The sequence below is a fragment of the Chaetura pelagica genome, unplaced genomic scaffold, assembly GCF_000747805.2.
Source record: "Chaetura pelagica isolate M959 unplaced genomic scaffold, ChaPel_1.0 scaffold108, whole genome shotgun sequence".
Lineage (NCBI taxonomy): Eukaryota > Metazoa > Chordata > Aves > Apodiformes > Apodidae > Chaetura > Chaetura pelagica.
The window spans coordinates 2,209,316-2,221,894 of NW_009970718.1; the positions used below are offsets into that span (position 1 = coordinate 2,209,316).

Here is a 12,579-nt window from a genome sequence, read left to right on the forward strand (position 1 = left end):
GAATGCCAAAGTTCCTGGCAAAAGGAAGAAACAGATAATTGCAGAGTTTTGCCCCTGTTTAGCCAACAAATAAAATAACATTATATAGAAAATAACATAACAAGGGCTTGTTTTCCCCAAAACTAAGCAATTAACTTCCAGCAGGTAAAGTAGCCATGTGTGCAAATAAAGCTGACAGCCCTAATATGACATTAGTGTAATATGAAGCAGAACTTGAAAACTATGTATCATTGTTAGATGATTCCTGTTTATTCTGAGGATACATTTCCCGTACTTACCTCAGTCATTTATATGAACTTACACAAAGCTGTAGTTCGTCGCTGGTGATGGCTCTGTTAATTTTTGTACCAGATGTGCAACTTTCACTGCAATACCATTCAGCAAACCTGAATCTGTTTTTGAAGCAGCCTGGTCACAAAAACCTTCTTGTGCTTTACAGATTGTATCTTGCAAGGTGTATTTTCAAAAACTTGTAGAAACATTCCTATAGTTTTAAAACTAAAATTATGCTCATGCCAAGAATCTTGCCATGCCAAGTTTTTTTTATATCATGGGAGAGGGCAGATGTTAGTTTTATCATCAGACTGAAGGAGAGGTAGAATGGAAGAAGAGTACTGCTTGTACTTCCCTTTATATTCTGTTTATAGGCCATTGCAAAGCAAAAAGATATTATATTGTCACTGTTCTCTCCATCTGCAAACAATTCAGAGTTGGTTATGTTACCATTTGTCTCTCATGCTATTGATCTGATATTGTCAGTCTCGCTAGCATGTACTCTGTGTAAATTAAATTGAGTAAGTGTAATTCAGCACCACTTGAGTTCTCTACTTGAATACAGTAGTTACAAAAGATTCACAATTTCAGCATTCATTTCCTTTATGTTTTTCTGGAATCTAAACAATTCCCATAAAACTGATGACATAGTACAGCAAGAAGATCCATCTATCAGTTTATGCTGCAAAGTGTAGCCCCCACTAGAAGTTGCAGAAGTTTTGAAAGAGTTGTTTCAATATTATTCCTACTATGTTTCACTAAGACTTGGGTTTTCAATAGGAAACAGAAACTCACCTCTTTATGAAATACATGCCCAGGGAAAGATCATCCTCTGTATTTATTTAGACTGGTCAACAAGAAAAAGTTTTATCAATATGAGATGAGGAATTACTTAGCTGCACCCAAATAGCTTCCTGTGTGGATGCTTCTTTATAATAGTCTGCTTTGTTTTTTGGCTTTAGTGTTGGGTTTGTTTGTTTAATGTATGTATTTTAAGAACATAAGCATACATAACTGAAGAAAAAAAATCAGGTTGGTCACAAGTTGAGTTGCTTTGACTCTGGTAAAAGATAGGAGGATTGAACAGGCTTTTTTTCTAGATAGAAAATAGTTGTGGCAGTATTGCTGTCTTGAAGGGTGACTGCTGAGCACATTCATTCAGTAACAGGGAAGAAAACCATTTCTGATAATTTATGTGCCCAGTGAATGCCAATGACTAATTGAGGTTTGAAACAGAGCACTGCCTGTTCAGTATGTAAACATGTGGCACAGGCACATGCATGCACGTTTGTATGTGCACACAGTGTATGTAGTGCACATGTATACTAAGCCATGTATTATTTTAAATCTAAAAGCTGTAACACTACACTACTAGCATTCTCATTAGTTAGGTAATAGGTCTGCCACAATCAAAGCAGCAGATTTACTCAAGTGGGATTCATCTTTCATCCTCCAGATTTGTTAATCTGCAGTTTCCTCAAATGAGGGAAAATCAACTGCATCCTTTACGGTAGAGGACGGCTGTGTTCATGTTTGTCTTGGGGAAAAAAGCAAACAAGACAAGTAAACAATACTAGTGGCCAGCACCAGATGTTTCAGAGAATGGTTTGAAAGACCCATTAAGGACAAACAAAAATTACATGTCCTGAAAAAAAAAGCCTCCTACGCATCCCAAGCTGTTAGAGGCTGGCTTTGCCAAAGAAAATGGTGAAAGGCTTATGTTCTTCATAAAAGGAATGAGTTCATTGTCATGGATAAAAACACATCAGAGTTTGTGAAGGGAACAGTTGTTTCCTGCCAGTAATCAGTTAGAAGTACCACACAGCATCAATCGCTGGAGTGTAGCTTGAGCTACTACATGCTGGTCTGGTGTAACTTTTCTGACTGGCATCAGTGGCCAGAGCTGCTGGCTTTGAGACAGTGGTACTTCTTCTGCTGTAGTTGTTGGCTTGTGTTAATTTGCTCATGTCTCAGGACATGAATAGTTGGCACTCTTGTAATGCGGAGACTTCTATCTTGTAGTATCTTTTTCTCAACTTCCTCTGATTCCTTCACCAATGGCAGAACAAAATGCTTTCTTCTGCTACTATCCTATTGTTATAACCAGGAGTGCTACTGACCAATATTTTCCTTTTCAAAGCAGTGTGCCATCTGGCAAGGGATTACAAATACAAATGGATGTGTGCCACGTGCACCCATGTGTGCAATGAACAAAATTGGTGGAAGAGCATTTTAGGCCAAGGGTGCCTGTTTTATCAGTTTAGGAGGACATGAAGGTTGTAAAGTGGGTGCAGAGAAAGGATATACCCACTTGACAGAAAACACAGCATCTGCTCCCATCCTTTTGCAATCCTGTCTTCACCAAATGTCAAAGTATTATTTTACACTTGGGGGAAAAAAACCAAACAAACAACTAAGCCTTGCTTCCAGGCACACCATGAGAACAAAAATAACCTCCCTGCAAATCACCACATCTTTCTGTCACCCTCCTCTCTTTGTTTGTTTACCCACAAGATCAATGGGAAAACAGTGACAGAAAGGCAACTTAAGGTTTCTATTGAGGTGGCAGCAGCAGAGCACAGCACTGAGATGGAGGCTGTTAGGGGAAAAAGCCCAGTTGCCTCTTGGCCCTATTAGTAATGTTGCTGCTCCTCCAGCGTGGTGGCTCTTGGCAGTAATGAACATGACAGCTTCAGGACTGTGCGCAGCGCCTTTCATACCTTTTGAAAGGAAATAGTGTCTGTGCTGTGCAGTCTCCTTCATTATGAGAGAAAATCAGTCATACTGTTTCAAGAAAGGATAAAAGACATGAAAGTCCCACTTTTTTTATCCTTCTTTTTTCTTCTCATTTTGAGACACAAACTCCTACCACCTGGCTTTCTGAAAAGAATCCTTAGGATAAAAAGAACTAGTCAAGCATTGTCATGTGTTTACCCTATTTTAGCATGTGTCCTTGCTAATGTAATGTACTAATGTATTCTTTGCAGCTGGAAGAAGGGTGGCTGGATGATGAAAGGAATGAATTCTTAGAGGAGTTAAACCTGGAAATGTTGGAAGAGCAACATAATGAAGCCATGCAGTACACAGCCAACGAGGTGGAGCAGGTAAGACTGCTACTAAGCATATCATTTGAAATTTTGCTAGGGATACTTTTTTGAAATAGGGAATTAAATGGTATGCTGTAAAATGGAGTCAAAGGCTTTGATAGTGTTCTGTCTCTAAAATGCTGTGAACTCTGGTGTGCTGTAGGTACGGGAAAGGAGAACAGTAGATGCTGAGGCCCAGTATCACAATTTAGCAAACAATTTAGGAAACTGTGATAAGTGCAGATTTTTAGTTTTCTGTGAGCTCAGAATAAATCCTTTCCTTCTATAATTCTGAAGTGTTTGGGCGGTTTATATTATTTTTGGGTTTTTACATATGTTTTATGTATTTTTTTAATTAATTCTATGAACGTGGTACCTAGAGCTCCAAGTTGAGATAGATGTCCCTGTTGTTGTATACATGTGAGGTATGAGCCAACCCTTGCACCAGAGAGCTTGCAAAACAAGATGGAAGAGGTGTTTAAAATAAACAACAGGTGTTTTGGTAATACAAGTGTATTTTTCTTACATCGACAGTGCACAGCTCAGCATTTGTTTTGTTAATGGAGACAAATAAGCCTATTGTTCGCATAATCACAGCTTGCTGCTATCCTGACTTGTACCTGCCCGTATGTGCTGGAAGCAATGTGATTGTGGCAATGATGCATGCATACCCCCAGCCATACCATTTCATCAAGGGAAGAGTTGTGGAAGGCATGCGTGACCTTACCCACACCTGAATCCGATGGTCTGTCAGCATGCACACCTGTGAGGAGCCAAGGAAATAAAATCCAACTTCATCTCCTGGCTTCTGTGTATGCACAGCTGGGGAGAAACTGTTTTTCTACCCATGGAAATTTGTGACTTACAAGTTTTTCACCCATCTGAATTAGTTGAAAGCAGAGCCTGAGGCATTTTTCTTGGAGGTGAAGAGTGAGAGAAAGACTGTGAGAGCCTTCCTTCTCATGGAAACCAGGGAGCTTCAAATACCTCACTGTCTGGTCCACACTGAAGGCCTGAATGAGCACCTGAGTTCTTGCCTCCTTACCTCCCCCCTCCAGTCTTGATGCTGGAGTTTAGACTACTTTAGTTGATAGCTCACATTAAAGCTATTCACTGTACATAAATTAAATATTCATTGGGACAGAGACACTGACAAAATAATTAAGTCAATTATCTGGAATATGATAGATGAGATTACAAATCCTTAATCTTAGTAGCATTTAATTATTTACACAAAGTGGAATAACTCCAAGGTCAGAGGTGAAGGGAGCATTGCAACAGGATTTATAGTGGCATTTTAGTTATGACCCACTTTTCCAAGCAGTGGTCCAAGCCTTGGCTTCCCAGGTTAAATGTGCTAGCTGCTGCACAGCTTTGAGCTGATACTTGACATCTTGCTTATATTTTTAACCACAAATTTTATTTTGGATGGCAAAAGATTTCCTTGTCAGAAGGAACACCTGTTCTTTGCAAAGCGACTTCCTTGGCATAGTGATCTTTTCACACACACACACTTCTGGAGGAAATTCTAGAGCAGGTCTATTTACAAACCCCTACTAGCCCCTCACAGGGTATGTTTGGTCCTCTGAAATCAATTCATAGGTGTGACCTTCCACTCCCAAGTTCATGTCAAGCATTAGCTTTTTCAGTGAATTTAGGTTGTGGATTGTTAGAACAGTGGTATTCTACAGAGTGGTTTCACTAAGATTGTTTATTCCCCATTGGGATTTTATACTAGGGATTATTTTTTCCCCTATTGAGACTTCATATTACTATATTATATAGAAGAGGGCTGCACTTGAAAGAAATATGGTCACTTGCATTCTGTTGGTATTCAACATTGGGTTGCTTGAAGTAATTCTAGGACAGCTAGACATTTCTTTGCCCTTTTGATGAGTAATTGAATCAACCAAATGCATCTTGGTGTGTAATGGGGCATCAGTAATTTGTGACAGCTGCTGTCCCTCTAGACTCCTATGTAGTGACTTGGCAAGTCAGAAAACTGGTTCTTTACTCCTTGTTAGGCTGGGAGACCTAGCAGTTTCCTGAGGTGAATCACATAATCCACCAGGGCAGTGAAACCACTCTCATTGCAGCTGCCTGTGGCCAAGCTGAGTATCCTCAAGCTTCCTGGTTGGCCATGGGGATTTTGCTCTATTGCCAGCCTTGATTTCTGTGAACCAAAACACAGTCCTCTGGCTTAATAATCATCTGTCATCATGAATCCTGTGAGCTGCAGGAACAAATAGACACTATAGCAGAATATCCTTTCAAATACAAGTCTGTTTTACAGAATGCCATTTTAACATTTAGTATGGACTGTCACAGAAAAATCTGTACACTTTGTAATAGAGGAATTAAGTAGGTAGTAGCATATTTTCTGTATGTTTTTGAGCCACTCTACAGAATTTAATCAAGAATTGTTATATTTTCTGTATAGAATAGTCCAATAAACCTTGAGAAAAGATGTAATTCTCAATATTTTGTAGCTCATTGTATTCCTTCCCCTTTACAATATCGCAGTTCAGCAGAGGTAACTTTCAGAAGAATACCATACATTTGTCATGCAGAAATTCATATCAGTATCATTAAATATATGAAAATCTATCAAGAAGAGAAAGAATTGGATTAAAAAATTTAATTCAAGCTCATTCAGAGCTGAAATGCAGTAAAAATATCTGGGGAATGCTATCTTTTGAGAGAGGCCTGTTTTGAAAGAACAGTATTGTTTGCAGAAGAGCATTTTGCCTTTTAGGGCACTGCTGAAATCAATCGTAATCTTCTTTCATGGCTGGATGGCATACCTTGTGGTTCACCTGCCACTGGAGATACCTCTCTGTTTGGTCAGCCTCCCTTCTCATAGTCAGAGACTGAAAAGAGATCCCAGCAGCTACCTTTGTTAAAACCTTTGACTGAATCTCACTGCCTTCAGAGTTTAGTAGCAGCCTGGGTTTTGACTCCCAATATACATCATAAGTTGTAAAATGAGAATAGAACAGTGCCTGAATTCCTGCAAGATTAGCCATTTTACAGGCACAAATGCTTGCTGGAGCTGAAACGCAGAATCTTTTGAGGTTCATTTATTGCCTGATTGTACGCACCACCAGGTTTGCCTTCTCATTATCTGAGTTCTCACTGCATAGATGAGACCTGAGGAGCCCTTTGGTATTTCAAACAGAAGTAATTGTAGAAGAGATTGACAATGTACTTTTGAAAACAAACACTTTGTTTGGAATAGATAATAGATAACACTGACAAAAGCAACGCACTGACAGTTGGAGAGTCTCTCTTGTTTTTCAGAACGGACTTAACCTGGAATTAGGCTTGCTGCTTTTCAAAATTAAATAATCTCATGTTGTAAAAGCTTGCTCAGCCTGCACATGTTTAAGAGCTCTGGCCAGCATGACAAGTCCAAGATAGAAGTGCCAGGGACTACCTGAATCACAGTGGATTTTTAAAAAAAAAGATACCTCAAAACCATGCAGTACAATAAATATCTGTATTACTTTCCATTTTCTTAATTGAGCTAACTGCAAGTATCCACGTACTGGAGAAAGATTTAAAGTTACGTGGATGTCTGCTTTAGATTGAGAAGAATCTGATTGTACAGGGACTTGTTTCTTCCTGACAGGGAGGGGAACCCAATGTAATTACCTCACATTCAGGTGACTGTACTACAGACATACTTGATCAAATCAATTCCACCCATCTGATTTCTTTTAGACTGGAAAGAGGGGGTTTGCTTTCTTTACATCTTGTGTGTGTGTCCATGTGGGAATTATAGATAGTGTAACTTGAGAAGATGGCAGCTTATGACGTTCAGTCAGTCTAAATCAAGTACAAGTTGGAGGAGCAAAGTTTGAATTGTTGATAAAAGTGGTATGGAAAACAAGAGCCACTAGAAGTGTTGATTGTGTGGTCTGAACTGTAAAGTCTGTTTCAACACCTATACCAATAGATAAATGAAGGGATTTTTTCAGAAGTGCTCAAATAGATGCTTTGATGGTGTGACACCAAGCTGCAGACATCAGAGGAAGCATCATGGAGCTCAGCTCCTATAAGCTGAATAACTGTGCTAACCCAGTATGGATAAGCCACTCTGTCATACGGATGCAAGTTGTGATTAGTCACTCGCTCTCAGGGTCAGAGAGCAGATCTTGTCCCTTCGTATTGCAGTGGCAAGGGTGCAGTGTAGGTGACCCAGACTGCTCTCTTTACAAAGAACAGCTGAGGGAGCTGGGTCTCTTCAGCTTGGAGGAGACTGAGGGGTGACCTCATCAATGTTTATAAATACATACAGGTCGTGAGTGTCAGGAGGACAAAGCCAGTGATAGGACAAGGGGCAACGGGTGCAAACTGGAGCATAGGGATTTCCATGCAAACATCAGGAAAAACTCCCTTACTGTGAGAGTGACAGAGCACTGGAACAGGCTGCCCAGAGAGGTTGTGGAGTCTCCTTCACTGGAGACATTAAAAACTCGCCTGAATGCATTCCTGTGTGATGCACTCTAGGTGACCCTACTCTGGCAGGTGGATTGGACTGGATGAACTTTCAAGGTCCCTAAGATTCTGTGATTCTGTGACTGAAGTGACTTCTCTGTGGAAAGGTTTGGAGAAGAGGAGATCAATACAAGATGGAGTAGCTCCAGAGCAGATGAGAGAAGGGACCAGAATAGCTTATGTGGCAGCACTTGCCTAAAGGAGGTAAACTAGAAAAATATTAAATTAATTAAACCTAAATCTCCAGCATTCATGGTGAAAGCCCTGGCCATTTGACTGGTTGAGGTGCTCTTCTTTCTGGTTACTCTTGGTTTTCATGAAGAATTCTCTAGACATTGTTGGAGTTTTTTGTGTAAAATATTACATTTTGGAACTAAATTGTTTTTAAGTGGATAAGTAGAAAGATCTGTGAGGATCTTAGATGGAAAAAATACATACCATTGAATTGTTTTAACTTGCAGAATTTTCATAACAGTCTGCCTTTGTCCCTTGCAGTTTCAAAGTCTAGTTTCTAGAAAACTTGTACCCTACAACATCAAGAAATATTGATGATCCCTTGAGTAACACAGAATAATACGTTCTTTCCTATGACATTTAAATTCAAGGGCAGAGTTTCTCCCAATTTGGGAAGACTGAGAGATACTAATTGGCACATATTGTTGGTATGGCTGCCAAAATTACATGAGACATATATTTATTGTGCTTTTTGTTATCAGCTGCATGTTGTATGTAGAAAAGGACGAGCTAAAATGTATGCTACAATTTTAAAGATAAGTTTCTCTTTGCAGATCTTGTCTGACAGCAAATTGCTAAAGCATCTTTTAAGAAATTTTTACCTGGTCTATCACTGATGCCAAATTATCCTTGTGTTGTGTTTCTTTCAATATTTATTTTATTCCACTATTTAATTGCATCTTGAAGTGGAGGCGATTTTGTTTTTCTGAGACTAGGCCATTATTTTTTTCCTTACAATTGAAGACAGGAAACCACTTGAAGGGTTTGTGATCATGAGATGCACATGAAGAGACGAGAAATGAGGAGATAGGAGAGACATTTTCATCCTCTTTTACTATCTGTCAAAGTAGAGAAAAAGGGAATTATGACAGAGGCCTCTTTGAGTTTGTTTCCTTTCAGTGACTGCAGTGTACCTATTTTCTCCCTTGATTATTGCTACCATTATACATAATTATGCAATTATACCTCCTAAAAGAGAAATAGTGTTTGGTTGGTACTATGTACACTTAGTTTTGTGGCAAGCAGGCCATATAAATTGCTCTCAGCATGATTGCTCTGAAAGTGGAGTAGGGGGAAATTCTTTGCTTATCCAGTTTGAAAAATAAAAAGCATCTCTGTTCTCAGAGTGGTATTGTCTCACATTCTTTGAGAATATAAATAGGTTGAGAATATAAATAGTTAGACACACTGAGTAGAGTGTGAATTAAAAAACAACAGCCTAAAAGCTTGACATTAAGCCCATGGCAAACATTCAGTGTTGTTCTACCCTCAGTGGTAAAAGGCTGTTTTCATTTCTAAGGAACGTAAGCTCCAACTGGGGAACAAAAATGGTCTCCAGGGATACTGTGCAGAGAGGTGTACTTGAGCAAAGTCCTACAATTCAAAATGAACAATCTTTTTGAAAAAGAGTACAGGAACCAAGAAGTGTGAGAGAAGGCTGTGGAGTGTATGGTAGAACAGGCTGGTCTTCTGCAATCTTGAACCCTCTATAGATCAAACAAGGAGTTCACTGTTTTAAAAAAAAAAAAAAAAACTCCCAAGGATGAAAGTAATCTTTTTGCACCCTCTTAGGTTGTACTAGTCATTGTTTGATTGGCTACTTGGTCTATTTTTTAAAATTATAACAGTACTGAAGCTTTTTTCCAAGTTTGACTGGATTTCAGCTCCACTGATCTCTGGCCATAATCCAGAATAAAAAACAGTGCACCATCTGGTGATCATTATCTTTAAGCACTGCAAAGAGATGGCTTAGCTAGAGAGGGAAATATTTCTTTCTGGACTTTAGAAAATATGTCACTAGTGCTGTAATTCATCTACCTCACTCAGTATGGCCACCACAGCGTGAATCTCAGAAATGTTTAAAAGCTATGAGCAGTAGGAATGCTGTTTAGTGATCTGTTTTAACTCAGCTTAAATCAGATCCCAGCTGCTTAAGCAAAACAGAGCTGGAAAATACTCCCGTGTGGTATGGTCTGCATTTGGTAATCATTTTGGTTTGCTCGTTTTTTTAGCCAAAGAAACATGAAGAGGAGGATGGCACTACAGACACTGCAACCTCATCATCCAACAATCATGAGAAGGACAGTGGGGTGGGACCTACAGATGAAAGTCTGCGTAATGACGAGAGCTCGGAGCAAGAAAACGCACCTGAAGAGCAGAAAAACGCAACCCTGCAGAGCAAACGGGAGCTGGGCCACAGCCAAGATACCTTAGGAAGCGCTGAGCTCCAGTGCAATGAAAGCTTTGTGTCTGGGGAATACATTGAATCTGATTTTGTTGGAAACCCGGAGGAGGAATGTGAAAGATTTCGGCAGCTATTGGAACTGAAGTGCAAGATTCGAAACCACGGGGAGTACGACCTGTATTATTCGAGCAGCATGATAGAGTGCAACAGAAGAGAACAAGATGGAGTAGAGCATGAGCTGCAACTACTCAATGAGGAACTGAGGAATATTGAACTCGAATGTCAGAATATTATGCAAGCTCACCAGCTCCAAAAGGTGAGGGATCAGTATGGAGACATTTGGGCTTTACATGATGAAGGGTTCAGGAATTATAACACCAGCATAGATGTACAAAGAGGTAAACTGGATGACATCATGGAGCACCCTGAGAAATCTGACAAGGACAGCTCCAGCGCCTACAACACAGCTGAAAGCTGCAGGAGCACACCACTGACAGTGGAGCGATCCCCTGATAACTCTCTCCAGAGGATGATCAGCATCACCAACAGGAAAAACCTGAGGAGCACAATCGTGACTAATCAGTCATCCTCAGGACAAAGCAGCAGGGAGATAACCTCAGCCAAATCCAAACCCACTGAGCAAAACAGTGCTGCTGAGGATGCAGCGCTGGCATCAGAAAGCAGCAAATTCACAGACCAGGAAAAGCCGAGTGGTGAGCACATTCCCTACCTGTCACCATATCACAGCTCTTCTTACAGATACGGGAATATACCTGCTCACGCGAAGCATTATCAAAGCTATATGCAGCTGATCCAGCAGAAGTCTGCTGTGGAGTATGCCCAAAGCCAGCTCAGCCTGGTGAGCATGTGCAAGGACTCGCAGAAGGGTGCGGAGCCCAAGATGGAGTGGAAGGTGAAAATAAGGAGTGATGGGACGAGGTACATCACAAAGAGACCAGTGAGAGACAGAATCCTGAAGGAACGTGCCTTAAAAATTAAAGAGGAGCGCAGCGGGATGACGACAGATGATGATACAATGAGTGAGATGAAGATGGGTCGCTACTGGAGCAAAGAAGAGCGGAAGCAGCATTTGGTGAGAGCCAAGGAGCAGAGAAGGCGGCGGGAGTTCATGATGAGGAGCAGGCTGGAGTGTCTTAAAGAAAGTCCTCAGAGTGGCAGTGAGGGGAAAAAGGAAATTAACATTATTGAACTGAGTCACAAAAAGATGATGAAAAAGAGAAACAAGAAAATCTTGGACAACTGGATGACAATCCAAGAACTGATGACACATGGTGCTAAATCTCCAGATGGCACCAGAGTGCACAATGCCTTTTTATCAGTTACTACTGTATGAACACAACTTCTTCCAGAGAGTATACTACCAGTTCAGGTAGAGTACGATTGCCTCGTTCAATGTGGCATTTTTATATATTTTGTGACTGTTTATAGTTTGACCTTTTTGTAAGCAAAATTACCTGGTAGTTTTTCATTTGTTTTTCATATAATGGTACCTTCTTTATCTGGCAGTCTTTCTTTATCCTGAAATATATTCATAGTATTCATTTGTAAAAAAAAAGTTTTAAAAAAAAGTTTTAAAAAAAAGTAAAAAAAAAAAAGTGGAGAAGCCAATTAATTTCTTAACCTAATACATATCCTGTAAGTTAAGATCTGGATTTATTTCTCTAGTTTTCTTTGTTGTACTTTAGTAACAATACAATACCAAAACAAAATGCTTTATACTGTATCCTTGGCTTAACAAGTTTTAAAGTTTTACATCTTAGAGTGCTTCTGTTTAGAAATCATATGCCACATCTCATCGAATTACATTTTTCCAACAACACATTGTACAGTACATTTAATCTGTAAATTGCAATTGTATTTGTCCAAGTAAAGTGTAGGTGGGCAATTCTGCTGTGTTACGTAGTGGCATTGGTCATGTAGCTGGGCAGTATGTGATAATTGTGAAAATGAAAAGAGGAATAAATTATTGCTTATCTTTAAGAAAAAAAAATCTGAAGACTTCTTTGATTTGAATTCAGTATTTGCCTTGAAAGGATGAGTCATTTCACCATGTATGATTTTTATAGCATATAGAGATTTCAGGAACATGGGACACAATTCCAAAGACAAGTTTTTATTAATTAGGTTTTAATTTTGTGGACGACATAGGAGCAAATGGGTCTTTCTGGCTTTGACTTATCTGCGGTTATTAGTTGATTGAATGATTCATTGATATGTTACTGTGGTTTATGCTGTCAGGTAACTACCATGGATCCTTTCTCCAGCTGGGCTTGCTATTTG

General features: G+C 39.6%; 1 protein-coding gene across 1 annotated transcript in view; it reads left to right on the plus strand.

The window, feature by feature from the left end:
* Positions 1-11,693, plus strand: part of PDZRN4 (PDZ domain containing ring finger 4) — a 106,524-nt gene extending 94,831 nt beyond the window's left edge. The window contains exons 7-8 of the mRNA XM_010006276.1: positions 3,261-3,377; positions 10,106-11,693. Of these exons, the coding sequence (XP_010004578.1) occupies positions 3,261-3,377; positions 10,106-11,632 (1,644 nt within the window). The 3' untranslated portion in view covers positions 11,633-11,693. The remainder of the gene's footprint in view (positions 1-3,260; positions 3,378-10,105) is intronic.
* The last annotated feature ends 886 nt before the right edge of the window (positions 11,694-12,579 follow it).